Raw genomic sequence first — 21,633 nt, 5'->3', positions numbered from 1 at the left:
CTGTATTCCACCTAGAAACTTAACATTTGAAGTATACATGATTTGAACTTTTATAACATGCAAAAGTAATCAAACTATAATATTATATATGACTTGTGAGTTTTTCCAAACTTTTATTTTCATTTGGGTTAGGTTAGTTTACAAGTTTTATAATTACATAATAAAAACAAGGACGGGAAATTGTCATCTCTCAAGAAAAATATGATTGAAACAAAGGATTTAACTCTTCACTTCCTTTTATTATAACAACACTACAAGATTGAAGTTACAATGTTTTCAACACAAGGAAAAAACAACATAAAATATAGCATCAATTATTATACAAGAGCCCAAAATCAAATTCCTCATATGTTATAATAATTACAATAGCTAAAGTTTATGGTGATGATTAAAGAGAAATTACCCATTGCAAGTATACTTCCTAGAAAATATAATACCCTATGAACAATATGATTGAAAATGTGCTTGCTATGTTCAGTCCAATCTTCTCAACAAATAAGCAACTTGAACTTCCTTTGTGAGAGGCATGATCCAATCACTGTAAAGATCAGCAACCAAATTTGGATTTATTTTGTAGACTGGCTCAGTTCTGTGTTCCTTCAAATTTATGATAACTTCTTGCCCATAAGTCTTGGTCTTCATGTCAACTCTCCTCTTGATTGCCTCTTCAACTTCAGGATATGTAAGCAATTCCATCAATTTCTCTTTGTCCTGAAAAAACACCAAGATAAGACCAGTTGATTATGTGAAGAATCCAGCTTACAGAAAAATGAAAACAACCTCAAAATTGTCCCTTAGCAATATACTAAGATTGTAAACACTTGAAACTTGTAAAGCATGTCCATCAAAATCAGTACTCCTTCTGTTCTGGTTTATAAGCAAAAAAGGACTTTTTTTCTCTTAAATATAAGCAAATTCAAACTGTTTCAACTCCATTTGGTGATAATTTTTCTAACATTTGGTTGTATTATCATTATGTGTACAAGTTTGTCTTACGAGATTAAGAAAAGTGAATTTTAAGAATATTAGAAAATTAGTAAAATTTAATGAAACTAATTGATTTTATTAACCTGTATGAACTTAGCCCTTTTTATACTCATAAATGAGATAGAAGATAATACTATTACCAGAAACCAAACAGATGTTATTATACATGACACAAAAAACTTATGATATGAAATTAGCACCAGAAGTTTATCACTACTATAATGAAATGTTTCCACTTGAAGCAGATTTCCATCAAAAGCAGTACCATTTACCAGAAACCAAGCAGATTTATTTTATAGATATGACAAGAAAAACTTATGACACAAAATTAGCATGATTTGTTTATCACTAATTGGATAAAATGTTTCCTTTGTGAAGCAGATTTACCGTTGATAGTATGAATCCGTATAAGCAAATAAGTAACACAAATTGTATTGTACCTGAGCTAAAATGGCAGGCTTATATGAATCGGGAGAAGCTTGATATTTTGCCTCGGCTACAAACTTTCCATAATGGATTCTTTTTGAAAGAACCTGCAGTCACAACAAATCACAAGTTTCCATCAATATAAGAGACAGAATTTATCATTACAATCTCAACTTACTAAACTGAGGCAGTGAAATTGGTGAATTTTTCAGAAGGAAACTTGCAAGCTAAAATAATTTCCACCAATCCCTGTTCAAACAATTCACTAGTTGATCTTATTTTAATGAGGGTCAGCTTTCTTTTCTTCATTACAGCGAAAGATTTTAAAAAAAAACAAATCTATTAGACTTCACATAGCACATGTACTAAAAGGTTAAATACAGATAGGTACCAGAAATAAGAAAGCACAGTACAACTGAACAATCATTGTATTAGTAATGAAATCAAGACGGTATCAGAATGATATCAGTGCCTGAATCAGGAAAGAAAATACAGAACAGTAAGAAAAGTAGAAAGTATCTCTAGACAGTTAGAGAGTTCCTAGTCTCTCTCCCCTAATATCTTCCTACGCTTTATACCCATACAACAAAATCACTCCTTTCCTACCGTGCCAGCTCAGCAGTTTGTTACATGAAAAGATTCTTCCCATTCTCTATCATGCCATTTTGATCCCCTACTTTGTCATTCATTCTCTATCTAACATACATCTTAGATAACTTGGGTTTGAGCCTAACAATTTATGGGTTCCTATCAACACTCCCCTCCTCGATGCACCTTGTCCTCAAGGTGAAAATCAGGAAAATGCTCCTTGAGTGTAGACAGAGCTTCCCACAAATTTTCAAAATCTGGCAAATCCTTCCACCTAAAAAGAATTTTGAAATCCCCTAGTTGGTTCCTTCTAACAGCAAGCACTTCTGCTGGTTGAACCTTCAATGCCCAATCATTTGCTAAAAATAAAGGGAACGGTTGGTTGGGGATTGTTGCAGTGACGGATTTCTTCAGTGCAATAACGTAGAAAACTGGGTGCACTTTGCTTCCTAAAGGTAGTTGCAGTTTATAGGCAGCCGGACTAAACTTCTCCATAATTTCGTAACGCCCATAATATCTCAGACTTAACTTTTGTCAGACCTTTTTAGCCAAGCTCTTTAATTTATAAGGTTGTATCTTCAACTGCTGGTGTGCAATATAGTAGCCTACTCCTTCATCTTGTAAGGCTTTAATCATGCTCTTCCAAGATGTTTGTGTCTTGCTTAGTGAACGGTCTCCCTTTAACACCTTATTACCTCCTTCTTCACTCCATTTAATAATCATGTTTCAATTGACTCCCTGCACCCAAGATCAACTCCTCTACATAGTCCTCTCTACCCTTCACCTTCTCACCCGTTCCTGCCTCCACAGTATAAATAGGGGCATTCTCCACTAGAAGATCAAACTCAGCTTCTAATTTTCTAGAAAGGAAGCTGCTAGTTGCTCCACAATCAACCGATATCAGCACTCGTCTTTGGCCAATAGTTCCCCAAATCTCAAAAGATTTATGATAGATCAGCCCCACCTTACTTTTCAAAGACAATTGAAGTGTCTTGTGCTCCAACTCTGGTTTTTCTTCCTCTTCCTCATCCCAATCCTCTGATTCTTCCTCCCTCATTCTTCCATCAAAACCAGCTTATAATGCTTCAGCTTGCATTCATGTTCAGGTCCCCACTTCTCCCCATACTTAAAAGACAACCCCTTTTTACTCTATTTTTGCAACTCAGCTTGCGAAAGCCTCCTGCTCATATTGTCTTTTTTCTCTCCACCGAACCCATTGAGTGGTTGGGGCTCAGTTGATCTCGTACTTTCATAATTGGGCCTTTGAGCATACAATTTATTCTTCACAATATCTACCATTGCATTATACAATCTACTCATATTTGTCACAGTTGGAGAAGTCCGCTTCTCACTCGTGCTCGCTTTCTCACAGGAGCCTAATACCCCTTTCTAGCCCAATTCTTCTCTCCCAACAATAGGGCCTGATTCATGAGTTCTGATAGTGACTCCATGTTGTATAGCTTCAGTTCGACTTGCAATTCTTCACGGAATCCATTTAGAAAAATTCCTTTTAACATTACCCGATCAACGTTTTTCAATGGGGCTGAAATCATCTCAAATTTTTTCCTATATTCCATGACTGTCCCAGTTTGTTTAATGCTCAACAATGGCCCAAAAGGATTTTGTACTATCTCCGATTGAAACCTTCGAATCACTGCCTCCTTGAACTGGACCCAGCTCGGTAAAGGTGTTTGTTCCTCTCACCAATGGTACCAATTCAGTGCCCGATCCTCCTCTAATGCTACTAACACTGCACACATTCGTCGTTTCGGAAAATGTCGTTATCATGATTGGCTGTGTACCCTCAATTTTTTTCCTTCAGTAGCTATTTGATTTCGTCCATTTGGATTTCACTCTCATGCTTCCATTCAAGCATACTTTTCTCTAAATTTTCAACTCTCGACTCCATTGCTATGTCATAACCATCAAAACCCCAGGAATCGTGAGCTTTGATACCTATTGATAGGTACCAGAAATAAGAAAGCAAAAGTATAGTTGAATAATCACTGTATTAGTAATGAAATCAGGATTGTATCAGAATGACATCAATGCCTGAATCAGGAAAGAAAATACAGAACAATAAGAAAAGTATAAAGTATCTCTAAACAGTTAGAGAGTACCTAGTCTGTCCCAAATACCAACCTATTCTCCCCCGCTATCTTCCCACGCTTATACCCATACAACAGAATCACTCCTTTCCTACTATGCCAGCTCATCAATTTCTTACACGGAAGGATTCTTCTCATTCTCTATCATGCCATTTTGATCCCTTACTTTGTCATTCATTCTCTATCTAACATACATCTTCGATATTTTGGATTTGGGCCTAACTATTTATGGGTTCCTATCAAATACCAAAGAGGAAATAGAAAAAGATATGAATGATGGTATAGATAGATTCATATATAATAGAACAGTATGCATTGAGAGACTTTAAATGAAGTAAATAAAATAATTGAAAAGACAATGTTGTACAACCCCTGGAAACCATTTGAATGTAGATATGAACTCAACTAAAGGAAACTAATAGTGTGTACCTGCAAGCATGTTACATCACAAACAGCACTAGATCCAAGGTTACCATCATCTCCTTGCTTAACTATTTGAGGGATGAGAACTCTAAAGTACAAGCTCCATACTTTCTCGTTTATATTAATTGACTCGGCAATAGGGTGCAACACCTATTCATACATGACACAAATTCAAAGAAGAAGCAATTAGCGCAAGAAAGATACAACACCAATTTATTTTGGTACATGGATATGGTCCACATAGTATTCCAATGCAGACAACTAAGAACTACTCTATGCTTGCAAGGCATGTCATCCACTGGCCAACCATTTTTATAAATTCATTAAGCACATAAGAAGTACAGAAAGAATTAAACCATAATTTTTTCGGTTAACAGCTAATTGATTTTCCTTCCACTCGTTTCACTTTACTAGGCAAACGTGTTGGGCTGAAGTATAGAATGGTCACTTCCCAACTTGGTGTACATATTTCCCTTTTCATGTAACTATAATGTTTCAATTTCATCATTATTGAAAAGAGAAAACTATCATTTCAATTCATCAAAAAGGAACACATCTTACAGATGTTATACTTCTATAAGGAACTGCTTCTTTACAATTAAACTTTTATAAGCCAGTTTCGATCAGTTTTAAAATTCTATAAAAAGCAAGAATTGAATAATTGACATGTCCTCTTTGTGCCTACATCACTACTAGTGATACAAATGGACTTGGAGAGGAGGAATTCAAAGAGTTCTACACATTGTTATTCCATCTACCTGAAAGTGTAGTTCAGTGCAAGTGAACATAATAAACTTAGCAGCAACAGAAAATCTTAATAGTACAAACTTGATTACTGCTATGGAATATGCTGTACCTGAGGGTACTGCAATGGTGGTAACATTGGTTCAGGTAGGCCTTCAGGAAAGAATGGATGCTCATCGGGGCTCTTGTACCTGCCCACCTTCAGTGGAATGGAAATTCAGTCCGTGAAATCAATATTTTGAAAATGAGAGACAAAACTTATTGCAGTTGGATTTGCGGATGAAAGTTTGGATGCACATCAGAACAAAGTAGGCATGAATTTACAAACCATTAATGAAATAAATTTTGGGGACAATATAATAGGAAGAAACAGTTAAAATAGCTCATCAATTGAGTAAAAGGGCAGACTTTTGTGACAGTTAAAATTGGTAGGGACAGCTTGGATGCTTTTGGTAGAAGAAATTCAATACAGATTTTTTTTATGCACATCCTGAACTATATTTATGCATTAAGAACATTCAGTTACATTATAAAAAATAAGCTTAGGTTCAGACCTTGGCATGAAGCTTCTCAGTTTCCCTCAACATGTACTCCACCAATGATCCATGAAATTCATTCATGGAGAAGAAATCTGGATCATATGTATCTTCATTGTAACAGTATTGTGATCGCTCCAAGAGACTGAAGATGATGCTATCCTCTTGACGAATTAGAGAATGCCTTATCTGATCAAGGGTCAGATATTCACTCTCATCAACTCTTTTCTTTATTGGCATTGATCTACACAGAAGAAATAGGGCAAATTTAAAACATGACTGAACAAAATATAAAAAAAAAGGAAAAAATGATGGGGGAAGACACCACTTGCAACCTCAGTATCCCTTCTTGACAACCAAGCACAATTGAAAGCATAACAAAAGAAGAATAAAAATCAACATATTAAAGTATAAAACATGAACTCATAAAAAAGTATAAATGTAAATTTTATCTCTATGCATCCATGTAATCTTTTTAGTTACTGTAGAAGAACAAATTTGTTTCACATGGTAATCTCAGATTGGTTGATGGAATAAAAAAAATTCCCACTATCCATGCATATCATATTCATAAAATATTCAATGAAGAGAAAAGCATCAACAACAGTACTAAGAATATAAAATCACACTTTCGTCCTAAAATTACAGCCTTAAGTAATAAAAAAGTGTTTTAATCCCCTTACTAGCAAACCTGAAAATTAGAAAGAAAAAAAAGACCATTGACGTGACTGATCAAGAACACACAAGGAACCCAATTCCATCATCATGCACTTTCCTCTTTGTAATCCACCAAGTCCCATTGAATCCCAAACCTTGATCATGAATTCTAAACACAATTTCAATTACAAACACCCACATGAAAAAAATCGAAACTTTCAGATTAAAAACAAAACCCCACGTGAATGCAGATGATTTAACGATTCTTACTCAATGGAAGCAGCGCGTGGGCGGAAAGAAAGACTGCTTTTTGGAAGAAAATCCGAAGTGGGGTTGAAGGAAATCGAAGCCCTGAGAGGTGTGGGATGAAAAATGCATGCGGGTGTGGAAGGAAGGAAATGGCTGAGGAGCTTGGACTCCATTGGAGAGAAAGATAGAAACAAAGAGAAAGTGAATTGGGGTTATGGAAAAGTGACAAAGAGATAAAAAGAGGAAGAGTTAAGAAAGAGAGAGAAATGAGGATTGAAGCATTGGAAAAGGTTTGGTGGGTGGGAATAGAACAGAGTATTTGATTGTGTGGACTCCTGAAACGTAGTAGGTGGCGATGTGAGAACAGACCAAAGACCACACCAAACACTGACGACGTTACAACTTTGGTCTTCAGAAAATTTGGCTTTTTAGGGTAAATATACAAACAATTGGAAGAACTATTGTTTTATATTTATAGGGATCAAAATCTCATAAAACTATGACTTTTTTTTTTCTAAAGAGTTATCTAAATATATTTATATTTTTTTAATAAAATCTCCTTACAATATTCCTCCGATTACTTAAGAAAAAATGTACCTTTATCAATTTTATCAACCTAGTTAGATCCACAAATTAAATTAAAAAAAGTCATCATTTAACATACAAAATTCTTTTACATTACTTAAAACTATTTTTTATTATCTTTTACTTTTTCTTTTTCTTTACAGATACAAAATTTATTTCTTTTTTACAATTATTTTACTTTTTTTATAAATGTAGAAGGGGAGAGCATCATTACTCTATTTTAAATTATCAGAAATTTAGTAGTACCTTTATAAAACCTATAGATGCCCGATTAAAAAAATAGATAGCCAATTTAAAATAAAACTAATAATTTAATATACATTTTTTTAATATATATACATATATATATTATTTTTTACATTTTACATTGAAATTATTGGGTGAATTCAAAATAAATTTATTTTAAGTTTGAGCTAAACAGAACGAGTCAAAATTAACTGCTTTTATTTTTGTCAACATGATTAGGCATAATCTATAAATTATCCATAATGATAGATGAAACTTTGGTCAACTTTATTAATGAAATTGGTATTGAGGAGTGGAAGAGTGAAGTAAAGTTTTGCATTAGGTATATATAAAGTATGTTTGTGTAGGTAGTGGTGGTTAAGGCATGGCTTCCTAATTTTCTTATTTGACTACCGATGTGACCTATCCATTTTTAATTTTGCTTGTTTAGAATGGGTTGGTGGTGGGATTAACATGCATAATACTTAAAAAAATAGTAATATTTCAATTCTAAATTTGAGTATTTTATAAATATAAGATTTTATTGTAAATATATTAGTTAAAAAAACTCTGAGATTAATGATTTAATATTTATTACATTTAAATAAGGAAGAATAGTATATGAAATAAAATTTAAATTTGGGCTTATACATAATGACATTCGACACACTACTATATAACAATAAAAAGTTATTGTGAATTGTAAGGTGTGATAAATTAGTCGGCACTTAAACTCGCATATAGTCCAAATTTAGCAAAAGTGACTTGGATTGGTGAACTTAAACATCTAACCACTTGGCATAGTGATTGTATTTCCATTATATTTGTCGATTTTGACGGAGGAATGACAAGTTAACGGGTGAATGGAAGTTTGACTATTTTATGTTCTTTTTTATCATAAAAATTTATTATCATTATCATTTTTCATCCTTTTTCATATTTTTATATTCAATTATATAAACTTTGTGACTCATATCAAGAGACGAGTTTATACTTGAAGTGGGAGTCTGAGGCACATTGTTCGGTCACTTCCTTGAAGAAGTTCTTCTTTGGATTGCGAGATCATCAATCATGCTAATTGAGTCCAACTCGGCTGACGTCATCCGAGTATTGTGTCACGACATCAATCGTGCAAGATTTTAGGTCCTTACAACCTTAAAAAACTTATTTTAAAGCCCTTTGTACGAGAGAGAGAAAAGTTCGAACATAATTTCCCCCTGCTTTGGTATCAGTGAAATCCACCCTGCTTTGTATTTGGGCGTGTGCGGAAATAGTGGAGGAAGGTGTTGAGTGGGTGTGAGATCAAGGGTGGCACACAGCACTATCAACTCTAGCATGTATGTCAAATCGTTTAGATGAAGTTGTGATGGTGTCACGTTCAACTCCCTCAACACACTCATAAAAAAGTCGTCAAAGGGGAGTCGAATGTAAATCTTGTTGAATGGGAAGACATACATGAAAAAGAAGTCATCATACTTGTTTTCTTTCCCATGAAACACTTTCTCATTCCTCTAACACACCATCAATTTAACAAGAGGTCCATCCTCATAAGTCTTTAAGATGCAACTCCAATTGAGTATTCATTTAAAAGCATGTCACGAATTTCCCCACATCGTAAGACGCCCACTCATAACCAGGAATGACAGGAAGGACTCCTTGGAGTTCCACACCCTCATTGGTGGCATCGATCTCCACATCATCGAAAACGAAACTTGTCATTCCAGATCGAACAACCTTATTTTCATTTACACTAGTTGAACTGTCAAACAAACCCTCATCCCGCTCGGTTGACTCAAAGATGGAAGAGGAGATAGATCTTGATGCTTTCGAAGACAAGGCACCATCATCATCGTAGCCCCGTTTGACCCTCCCCAAAGATTTCTCAAACGAAGACAAGTTAACAATTGACATTATTAGCTGGAGAAGAAGAATATCGTTCGGTAGAAAAATCGTGGAATCGAATGGTGAAAATGACGGGGAAGGCTCCCCCTTATTTATACGCAACCACCCTTCTTCGCTCGAGCGATACCTACCATCAGATCAGACAAGATCTCATGGCTCAGACCACGCGACCATACGTCTTCTAACAAGTGCGGGAAATGAAGCATTTCGCGCCAACGATCAAGAACGAACATTGGATCAAGCGTTCTAGAGCCAACCATTCCATAAACTAATTTGTTAATTACTTTTGGCACGAGCTTGGGGGACATATGTATTGTATGACCGACCTGTGTATTGTATGACCGTCCAGATCATTAGCTAATCGGACAATCAACGTTTCCACCCCGCACGACTTGGACAAACAGTGAGGAGAGTGAAGAACAACATAACTTGGACTTTGGAGACAGTTTTGGACCTGAGTGTGACATGTAGTGTATTGTGATCCTAGACCCCGCACCAAAACAAATATCAAAAGATAATATTTGCCAAATCTTTTTTAATCTAGCAAATATCTTCTAAAATATTTTTAGATATGCACAACAATCAAATATATCTTGAAGATATTGAATTATTTAGAAGATAATTGAAGGAGATTATTTTATCATAAAGAAGATTACAACAATAGAAAAATCATAGTCCAAGGCCAGTCAAGTTCTATATAAAGAAACTAAGTGAAAGTAGAAGGAACACTCAACAACTCCTCAACTTGGAAGCCTTCACCACTCCTCTCACTTTTATTTTCATCATGTATTTCACTCCATTCATGGAGAACTAGAATTCTAAGGTTATTCCTGTAATTTCATTGGATTTTGAGGTTAGGTTGAAATAATGTTTTTGTTTATTTTTATTATTGATTTGGATTGTCTTTGTTTTATGTCTTTTATCTCTCAATCACGTCGAAGGTAATGATTTTTACATCATAAGGTGTTTCAATCTTCATGCATATTGATCATATGAGTATAAGAGTTTCTAATTTGATTGAGAATGTACTTTGATTGAATTTAAGAACTTCCATATGATTAAATGAATTTTTTCTACCAATTGAGAATGTACTTTGATTAATAGATAAAAATTTAATAATAATTAGTCAAAAATATACTTTGATTAATTAACTTTTAACTTGATTAAGATATAAGAGAATGAATATGATTAAACATAATAGAATTTATGTGAGAATGTACTTTGGTTGAATTTATTGTGAATAATCTATAAAGATCTTGGTTTTGATTGAGAATTTACTTTGGTTAAATGTAAGATCTTCCCCAAATTAATTAAGAATGTACTTTAATTAATTTAAAAATATAAAACAATAATCAATTGAACAATAATTTGTGGATAACGGATGATGAATCTATATTTGAAAAGTAGTGAAATTAGCCTATTTTATTATAAGTGTTTCAAAGTCTTTCATTTGTTGTTCTTCATTGAAATTCACGTCAATCTTCAATATTAGTTTTATTAGGATAAATTTTTACTTTTATCTTAAGCATTGCATTGTGTTTTATTAACCTTTCCAGTCTTTCATAAAAGTTAAGTATTGAAAAACAATTTCGACTCAGAGTTACTTTAACCCTATCTAGTTTATTAACTACTAAGTTGACAATACTGAAGTTGCCTTATAAAGTACTATTAATTTAATAACATCAATGACAATGTATCAATGAGTCAATCTCCTTATTGAACGAAATTCTTTCAATTAAAATCTAGAGAACTAAGAAGAGATTTTTTGTTGATTGAGTAAATTGTATCTCCATGACTGTCTCGCTAAGTAAATAAGGATGCTCAAGTGAGTGAGCCTTGATATTTAAAAGCTTTGAGTGTTGTCTCACAAGGTAAGCATACGTGCTTGTTGAGCGAGAAGGACAAAGTTAGTGTGTGAAAATTAGTATTTTAAGATTTTGAAATAAAAATTTGCGAATGCATAGTTCGATAGAGCAAATGATTAACCATAATCTAAGGTAAAAAATTACATCATGTTGTAAGAAATTTATCCAGAATATTTAATTTTTGGGATGTAACTCTTTGGACCGAAAGATTATATGAGAAGTGTAAAATGTGAGTTTAATTTTCTTATAAAATAGAGCTAATGTCAATTATTATTAATGTTTTGATTAAATGATATTAATTAACTAATGAACGTGAAAATATGTAATCATGAATATTGAACTTTAGAAATGTATATTTTTTACTTTTAACATTCCATATTTTATTGTCTGTCATTTTTAATTGTAATATTATACATAGATAATATTTCAGGTCAAAGTTTAATTATATTATGATAAGTGAAGAGTGATTAAGAGATAGATATTTTTATTATATATATCTGTGTGTTTTTTTTTGTAATTGTAATAAGTGATATTACACTCTTAGTTCTTATTATCAATTGATGATTACTTTTTTTATCTTTTAGAATCAGATTAAATATTAAACAAAATTATCTTATTGATTTTTGTAAATTAAGATTATTAACCGTACAACTTGAAAAGAAAAAGAATGCCAGTGAAAGTTTGAGTCTTGGAAACTGATTTGTGACAGATTTTATGGTAGTTGAGAGTTGAAATGAAAATCACATAATTTATGCGTTCTAATTAATCATTTTCGTATTCAATCAGGTACAAAACAGGTCAATTAAAGAAACAAAACCTAATCTTAAAAATTATACTGTAATTCATTCCCAAAAAAATCACTTACATTATGATATCCAAGATTTGAGCTTTCAACCATTAACAATTCTCTTGCAAAAATCAAAGGAACTCCATGAAGTGTGTTTTTGTTGTTCATGTGAAGAAGTGAAAAGTGACAAAGAAAAAGACATGGCAGTGTCAGCACCAACCTCAAAGTTCGACATTGTAATACTCGGAGCCTCTGGTTTCACCGGCAAGCATGTTCTTAGAGAAGCCCTAAAATTCCTCACCAATTTCAACTCCATCGCCATAGCGGGCCGCGACACCTCCAAATTGGCCCAAACTCTCAACTGGGCTGCCAGGCCCAATCCGCCACCTCCCATCCCCATCCTTGCCGCCGACACCGCCGACGCCGCCTCCCTCCGGGCGCTATGCGACCGCGCGCGCATCCTCCTCAACTGCGTCGGCCCCTTCCGCCGCCACGGGGCGCCCGTTGTCGCCGCGTGTGTAGCCGCCGGCTGCGACTACCTCGACATCACCGGCGAGACCGAGTTCATGGAGCGCATGGAGCGTGAACACCATGTGCAGGCTGTAAAGAACGGAGCTTTGGTGGTTTCGGCTTGTGGGTTTGACTCGGTGCCGGCGGAGATGGGGTTTTTGTTCCACTCGAGGCAGTGGGTGGGCCCGGCCCGGCCCAACAGGGTGGAGGCGTATCTTGGCTTGGAGTCGGAGAGGAGGATTGTGGGGAATTTTGGAACGTTTGAGTCTGCGGTTATGGCTGTCAAGGATTTGAAGGAGATTGAACAGCGTAGAGTCATCAGAGTAAAACCTAAGGTATGATATGATATGATGTGATAGTAATGATAAGCACAAATTTTGATTGGAGTGGTTTATTTCACTTGAATTTAATTCAATTTCTTGTGCATTCTTCTTTATTGTTTGTTGGGATTCTGAGTAGCAATAGATAATTAGATTAGGTTTAGCATCTGAGATTTGATCAGTGGAAATCATACCTGCAGAAGAATTGAATTCCATGGTGGAGGAGAAAGAGGGAGAAATGAACTAGCAAAGGAGAAATCATTCATGTAGAGATCTCCCTTTTACACTGTCTTCCAATCACAAGTTTTCATATGTATTATGTGACAAGTTTTGTTGAGTCTTAGAAGTTGAGTTCTTCAATGTTATGATACCATGATGACACAATCTTGAAGAGAGAGTTGAGGTTCACTTGAATTTAATTCGATTTTGTGTTCTTCATTCTTGTTTGTTGGGTTTTATATTAGGAATATAGCTGCTGAGAATTTAAAAGAATGAACAACTCATAATGTTATCTCTGCCACTAACAATCATACATGTTTGTTGAGTTCTAGAATTTTTGTCTGTTGGACAAATTTTTTCATAAGCACCTTTTGGGAGAAAAAGTAAAATTAATTTCTCCAAAAAGTTAAAATCAGGTTATGCTTATGCTAATATGTAAAAGATCTCTTCTATAAGTTTCTATTTTCGTATTTTTAACTTGTGTAATATAATTTTAGCTGATGGAGAAACTCATCTCATTTTTTTCTTCTTATTTCTCTCTCGTGCAAGTGCTTGTGGAGAAACTTGTCTAAACAAACCATTAAATCAATCTCAAAAGCTAGCTCATATTGTAAGAGTCACCCTTGCTTGACAGTGTAAAAAACTCTTACACTGACAATTATTAAACTCACTAATTCATATCACCTACTCATGAATTTTGATATGATTGGAATGTTTTTTGGTTTTTAATTTCTACCCTTCATAGAGCTCAAGATACAGTAAACAGAGTTCACAGAACTCAAACGACAATGTTTGCCTGCAACCTGCAATATATAACAGTTTTTGAGAACCCTCAAGATGCTTGAGATATCTGGTCTTCATTCCTCACACTACACACAATCTCTTCGACTGGGCATCATATTATTATGATCATTGAGTTACTTGTTCTGGTTGTTGATTTTCATTTCTTTTAAAAAAATCAATTATCCATCATCATCTAAAATTGTGATTAACTTAATGTGATCATGTTCATGGAACTTTGTATTGTTTTTGACAGAGAACACTAATGCTAGAGTATATATTCTAGGATATATACCCTTCAAATTGCGTTTATAATCTTAAAACTAATTGTCCATTTTTATCATGTGTTATTTGCCAACTTTTCTTACCCATGCATGGTTGCAGATTCCTGGGCCCCCACCCAAGGGAGAAATAATAGAACACCAGAAGAAAATAGGCATGTGGGGTGTAACACTACCATCAGCAGATGCAACTCTTGTTGGAAGAACTCTTTCAACTCTAACTGAATCCCCTGATGGACTACCTGGGATGAATGAAAGTGAAGAGATGGTTGAGAAAAGGAAAGCCTTCTGGTCATCTGTGAAGCCGGCTCATTTTGGAGTGAAACTGGGCTCAAAATCTTTGCTGCACATGTTTGGATTTATTATGATCGGAATGCTGATTGGTGTTTTGGGAAGATTCTCTTTTGGAAGATGGCTTCTGTTGAAATATCCTTCCATCTTCACCTTTGGAGGGTTCAGCAAGAATGGACCTTCTGAAGAAGAGATTGCGAGTGCTTCATTTAAGATGTGGTTTATTGGAGATGGTTTCAGCAATGAGAGGCTTGCAGCAGAGGGAAAGAAGAAACCTGACATGGAAATTATTACAAGAGTAATGGGACCTGAAATGGGATATGTGAGCACTCCTATAATTCTGATTCAGTGTGCTCTTATTCTTCACAGCCAAAGAGAGAATCTACCAAAGGGAGGAGTTTACACTCCTGGGATTGTATTTGGTGCAACTGATCTCCAGGAACGGCTTCAACAAAATGGAATATCTTTTCATGTCATATCAAAAAGTTCCCTTTCTACATGACACTCTGCAGTTCATCTTTCATTGGTCTGAATGCACAAGTTATGATAAAGAAATTAGAGGACCTTCTTTGTTCTATTTGTCTATATTTTGTAAGGATACTAAAGTTATATTTTGGGGCTTAATTTACTTAGAAATGGAGAATTTGTTGGATCCAACGTTTACCACTAAGTCGAAAGCCATAACTATTAGTCAGGCCAAAGTTTGAGATTGATGGTTTGGTTTGAATGTGGAAGGAACTTGACACTGAATATTGAGTAGAAACACGGTTGGGAGATGCCAATGTCATTGAGCTGATAAAAGTGTACATCTACTGAAGAATGACTACGAAATTCTAAGGCATGTTATTGTGAAGATATTGATCTACTTAAAATGGAAAGTCGAGTATAACAAAATTCACACCGTATTCAATTAGTTTTTTTTCTCTCTCTGAAATAGAACAACTCAAATTTGGAGTTTGTTTGCAATAATGTAAATTACATTTTGCAAAAATAAATGAATGAGATTGTAATGTAAGATCATCTAACCTCGTGCACATAAGAGACTTTTAATGAAAGTCAGAAAACTATGACTACAAAATTAATTCGTACTTTCCAAATTTTTTACCAAAATAAATGTTGATTTTTTCACAATTGATACAAATGTGTTCCCGTTTAATATTAATTTGAGCTATTTAATTGCGCATGATTATAAATTCTTATTCATTTATAATCTATTTAAAAAATAGAGTTAATAACTTTTTAGGTATAAAATGTATGATTGAAATGTTATTAAATTTAGAGTATTTTGTTAAATTCCTTTCTAAAATTTTAAATACAAGTTAATTTAGTTCGAACATCACATGTGTCTAAAATGACTAAAATAAATCAATTTCATAAAATTATGATTACAATATTAATTCAAACTTTTTCAAAATTTTACAAAAATAAATGTTAATTTTTTTGCAATTTATTATAAATGTGTTCCGTTCAATCTTAATTTTAACTATTTAATTGCGTACGATTATAATTTCTTCTTGTTTATTTATAATCTATTTAAAAAATACCGTTAACAATTTTTCAGGTATAAAATGTATAATTGAAATGCTACTAAAATTAGAGTACTTTGTTAAATTCATTCTTTAAATTTCAGATACAACTTTCAAGGTATAAAATGTATGATTAAAATGCTATCAAAATTAGAATACTAGGTTAAATTCGTTCCTTAAATTTCGAATACAAGTTAACTTACTTCGAGCATAATGTGACATGTGTCTAAAAAGATTAAAATAAATTAATTTCATAAAATTAGGACTATAAAATTAATTTGCAACTTTCCCAAATTTTTACCAAAATATATGTTAATTTCTCGCAATTTTTTACAAATGTGTTCCCGTTTAATCTTAATTTTAACGATTTAATTGTGTATGATTATAATTTCTTCTTGTTTATTTATAATCTGTTAACAACTTATGAGATATAAAATGTATGATTGAAATGCTACCAAAATTAGAATATTTTGTCAAATTCATTCCTTAAATTTTGAATACAACTTCCAACATATAAATGTATGATTGAAATGCTACCAAAATTAGAGTATTTTGTTAAATTAGTTCCTTAAATTTCGAATACAAATTAACTTAGTTGGAACATGATGTGACATGTGTGTAAAATGATTAAAATAAATTAATTTCATAAAATTAGTACTATAAAATTAATTTGCAACTTTCCCAAATTTTTATTAAAATATATGTTCATTTTTCGCAATTTATTACAAATGTGTTACCGTTTAATCTTAATTTTAACGATTTAATTGTGTATGATTATAATTTCTTCTTGTTTATTTATAATCTGTTAACAACTTATGAGATATAAAATGTATGATTGAAATGCTACCAAAATTAGAATATTTTGTCAAATTGGTTCCTTAAATTTTGAATACAACTTCCAACATATAAATGTATGATTGAAATGCTACCAAAATTAGAGTATTTTGTTAAATTAGTTCCTTAAATTTCGAATACAAATTAACTTAGTTAGAACATGATGTGACATGTGTGTAAAATGATTAAAAAAAATTAATTTCATAAAATTAGGACTATAAAATTAATTTGCAACTTTCCCAAATTTTTACCAAAATATATGTTAATTTTTCGCAATTTATTACAAATGTGTTCCCGTTTAATCTTAATTTTAACGATTTAATTGCGTATGATTATAATTTCTTCTTGTTCATTTATAATCGGTTAACAACTTCTGAGACATAAATTGTATGATTGATATACTACCAAAATTAGAATATTTTGTTAAATTCGTTCCTTAAATTTTGAATACAACTTCCAAGATATAAAATGTATGATTGAAATGCTACCAAAATTAGAGTATTTTGTTAAAATAGTTCCTTAAATTTCGAATACAAATTAACTTAGTTGGAACATGATGTGACATGTGTGTAAAATGATTAAAATAAATTAATTTCATAAAATTAGGACTATAAAATTAATTTGCAACTTTTCCAAATTTTTATTAAAATATATGTTAATTTTTCGCAATTTATTACAAATGTGTTCCCGTTTAATCTTAATTTAATTGCGTATGATTACAATTTCTTCTTGTTCATTTATAATCGGTTAACAACTTCTGAGATATAAATTGTATGATTGAAATGCTACCAAAATTAGAATATTTTGTTAAATTCGTTCCTTAAATTTTGAATACAACTTCCAAGATATAAAATGTATGATTGAAATGCTACCAAAATTAGAGTATATATTTTGTTAAAATAGTTCCTTAAATTTTGAGTACAAATTAACTTAGTTGGAACATGATGTGACATGTGTGTAAAATGATTAAAATAAATTAATTTCATAAAATTAGGACTATAAAATTAATTTGCAACTTTTCCAAATTTTTATTAAAATATATGTTAATTTTTCGCAATTTATTACAAATGTGTTCCCGTTTAATCTTAATTTTAACGATTTAATTGTGTATGATTATAATTTCTTCTTGTTTATTTATAATTTGTTAACAACTTATGAGATATAAAATGTATGATTGAAATGCTACCAAAATTAGAATATTTTGTCAAATTTGTTCCTTAAATTTTGAATACAACTTCCAAGATATAAATGTATGATTGAAATGCTACCAAAATTAGAGTATTTTGTTAAATTAGTTCCTTAAATTTCGAATACAAATTAACTTAGTTTGAACATGACGTGACATGGGTCTAAAATGATTAAAATAAATTAATTTCATAAAACTAAGACTATAAAATTAATTTGCACTTTCCCAAATTTTTACCAAAATAAATGTTAATTTTTCGCAATTTATTACAAATGTGTTCCCATTTATTCTTAATTTTAACGATTTAATTGCGTATGATTATAATTTCTTCTTGTTCATTTATAATCTGTTAACAACTTATGAGATATAAATTGTATGATTGAAATGCTAACAAAATTAGAATATTTTGTTAAATTCGTTCCTTAAATTTTGAATACAACTTCCAAGATATAAAATATATGATTGAAATGCTACCAAAATTAGAGTATTTTGTTAAAATAGTTCCTTAAATTTCGAATACAAATTAACTTAGTTCAAACATGATTTGACATTTGTGTAAAATGATTAAAATAAATAAATTTCATAAAACTAAGACTATAAAATTAATTTTCAACTTTCCTAAATTTTTACCAAAATATATGTTAATTTTCGCAATTTATTACAAATGTGTTCTGTTAATCTTAATTTTAACTATTTAATTGAGTATGATTATAATTTCTTCTTGTTCATTTATAATTCATTAACAACTTTTGAGATATAAAATGTACGATTGAAATGCTACAAAAATTAGAATATTTTGTTAAATTTGTTCCTTAAATTTTCGAATTGTTAAATTTGTTCCTTAAATTTTCGAATACCATTTCCGAGATATGAAATGTATGATTGAAATGCTACCAAGATTAGAGTATTTTGTTAAATTAGTTCCTTAAATTTTGAATACAAATTAACTTAGTTCGAGCATGATGTGACATGTGTCAAAAAATGTTAAAAAAAATCAATTGAACAAGTTAATAATTGATTTAATAATTTAATTTTTTATTAAATATTATTGAACAAGTCAAAAGCTTTAATAATTTTTATTTTAATTATTAATATTAAGAATCAGTTATTAGATTCATAAATACAAAATGAACCGAAGTTCATTTTGGGGCTTTGTTTAATGTTTTCTGTTTTAGGTCTTTATTGTTTTCTGTTCATCAGAGCTCTATATATAGAGCTCTGTTTTCTGTTTTCTGTTTTTTCTGTATTCTGTTTTACAATCAATGAAAAGTAATAACACTTTGATACACAGAAAGAAATGGGAATCAAGAAAGGATATGTTTTACTTACTTGTCTCTTTGCCCTGATCATTTTCTCCTCCTGCACCACTGCCATCTGAAGCCTCTAAGGCTGCCGGACCACCGTGGGATCGCCACTCTCTGAGACGGAACTCTCTGGAAGCTCTCCGTTCTCTCTCCTGACTTGTGAAGAAGCGCTGGCCACGTCTGCAGTAGCCATTCATCTGATGGCTTTAATCCTGCCATGGGCCGCCCAATATTGGGCTTCATCACAGTGCACATCACTTTGGGCCTCAGTTTAATATGGTACCAGAGCAGGTCTTGGACCTGTTCTGCCACTGATTCCGCTGCACTTTCTTCTTCTTCTTGATCTTTCTTTGGTTCTTTGAAATTTTCTTGCTAACTATGGAAAAACTGGACCAGACCAATAACCCAGTCAGCCCCTACTACTTACACCCAGGGGAGAACCCAGGCACCTCCCTCATATCTCAGGTCTTGAATGAAACCAACTATACTTCTTGGAGTAGAAACATGAGAAGGGCTCTCTTATCCAAGAACAAACTAAAATTCATAGATGGAGGCATCACAAGACCCGAAAGAAGTGACAGTTTGTTTGATTCTTGGGAAAGAAACAACATGATGGTGCTATCTTGGATCATTAAAACCCTATCACCTCAAATAGCTGAGAGTGTGATATACGTAGAGAATGCACAAGAATTGTGGGAAGAATTGAAGGAAAGATTTTCTAAAGGAGATCACTTCAAATTCTCAGACTTACTCCAAGAAATTCACTCCATCAAGCAAGGTGAAAGGAGTGTGACCCAGTATTTTACAGATTTGAAAATCTTGTGGGAAGAACTTGAATTTCTAAGACCTATTCCCATTTGCAGTTGCAAAATTCCATGCAAATGTGATCTGTCCAAAGCATCACAGAAATACAGGGACATGGAGCATGTCATATGTTTTCTAAAGGGCCTAAATGAATGCTATGATACTGTTAAAACCCAGATATTGCTTGTGGAGCCTCTACCCAACATTAATCGTGTGTTTTCCCTCATCATACAACAAGAAAGACAAGGGAAAAATGATTCTAATCAGAATGACAGCAAGGTTCTTGCTAGTACCACTGAAAAGCAAAATCAATGGAAGAACAATCAAGGTTGGAAGACTTATGGACGTGGAAATCCTCCCAGAAATCAAGGAAGAGGGAGAGGGAGAAACCCCAACTACGGAAAACAGTGTTCCTACTGTCATAAGATGAACCACACCATTGATGAGTGTTATTCCAAGCATGGATACCCACCTTGGTACAAAAAGAATGACAACAGTAGTGAAAACAACACTGGACAGAGTGAATGGGGGGCAGCTAATGTCTGTTCAACATCTACTGGAGTGCAGACAAGTCAGCAAAATATCACTCAAAATTCTTTCACTCATGAACAGATGCAAAAGATACTGCAAATGCTGGAGAAAGTTGACACCCCATCTCACAGCATCAGTCAAATCCAGAAAGACAACACAGAAAATGCACCAGGTATATTTTCATGGATCATAGACACAGGGGCAACAGATCATGTAACCCATGATAAAAACCAGTTTACAACTTTCTATAAAATCAATCCTATATCAGTGAAATTACCCAATAGTTCTATTGTCACTGCTCACTATGCTGGAACCATACATTTCTCTAAAGAATTTGTGATTTTTAACGTTTTATATATACCAGAATTCACCTTTAATCTCATATCTGTTCAAAGTCTTACTAGGGATATAAACTGTACACTAACTTTCTCTTCTAAGATGTGTGAAATTCAGGACAACTCAACATTGAAGATGATTGGGTATGCTAGTGTGTGCAAGGGACTCTACCATTTACAATCTTTTGGAAGGAATTTAGCTCCTAGTTTTGCTTTTTCGTATGAACATGACAATGTAAATATTTGGCACTTTAGACTTGGTCATCCTGGACATAAAACTCTTGATAAGATGTGTAAAGTTTTCCCTTATATTCAGACTGCTAGTAATAATGACGCTTGTGATATCTGTCACTTTGCCAAACAGCACAAATTGCCTTTTCCTAAAAGCACTTCTTTATCTGATGACTGTTTTGACATGATTCACTGTGACATTTGGGGTCCCATATCTACCCCCTCTGTACATGGTCATAGATATTTTTTAACTGTTGTTGATGACTACAGTAGGCATACTTGGATTTTTCTTATGCATAGTAAGGGCCAAACTAGAGAGCTGCTGCAGAGCTTTATTGCTAAGGTTAAGACACAACATAATAAGGCTATTAAAGTGATAAGAACCGATAATGGACCTGA

The 21,633-nt window shown here is 32.9% G+C and overlaps 3 protein-coding genes across 3 annotated transcripts; 2 read left to right on the top strand and 1 right to left on the bottom strand.

Annotated features, from left to right (window-relative positions):
- Positions 1–205: 205 nt before the first annotated feature.
- Positions 206–7,122, bottom strand: LOC124834969 (chorismate mutase 1, chloroplastic-like). The gene is made up of 6 exons (XM_047309814.2): positions 6,740–7,122; positions 5,831–6,056; positions 5,389–5,475; positions 4,539–4,682; positions 1,428–1,520; positions 206–711 (listed from the first exon to the last, which is right to left on the bottom strand). Exons 1-6 carry the CDS (start codon positions 6,889–6,891, stop codon positions 475–477), a joined length of 939 nt encoding a protein of 312 aa, XP_047165770.2. The 5' UTR covers positions 6,892–7,122; the 3' UTR covers positions 206–474.
- A 5,011-nt stretch (positions 7,123–12,133) lies between these two features.
- LOC148192822 (putative mitochondrial saccharopine dehydrogenase-like oxidoreductase At5g39410) lies at positions 12,134–15,135 on the top strand. Its single transcript, XM_088098074.1, has 2 exons — positions 12,134–12,927; positions 14,296–15,135. The coding sequence occupies exons 1-2, from the start codon at positions 12,283–12,285 to the stop codon at positions 14,983–14,985; spliced, it is 1,335 nt and encodes a 444-aa protein (XP_087954200.1). The 5' UTR covers positions 12,134–12,282; the 3' UTR covers positions 14,986–15,135.
- Positions 15,136–19,427: 4,292 nt separating this feature from the next.
- Positions 19,428–21,341, top strand: LOC148192821 (uncharacterized). Its single transcript, XM_088098061.1, has 2 exons — positions 19,428–20,840; positions 21,122–21,341. Exons 1-2 carry the CDS (start codon positions 19,712–19,714, stop codon positions 21,154–21,156), a joined length of 1,164 nt encoding a protein of 387 aa, XP_087954187.1. The 5' UTR covers positions 19,428–19,711; the 3' UTR covers positions 21,157–21,341.
- Positions 21,342–21,633: the final 292 nt, after the last annotated feature.

Source organism: Vigna umbellata, chromosome 9 (assembly GCF_029865625.1).
Source record: "Vigna umbellata cultivar VRB3 chromosome 9, Vumbellata_1.0, whole genome shotgun sequence".
NCBI classification, from domain to species: Eukaryota; Viridiplantae; Streptophyta; class Magnoliopsida; order Fabales; family Fabaceae; genus Vigna; species Vigna umbellata.
This window is presented reverse-complemented; position numbering and strand designations above follow the sequence as displayed.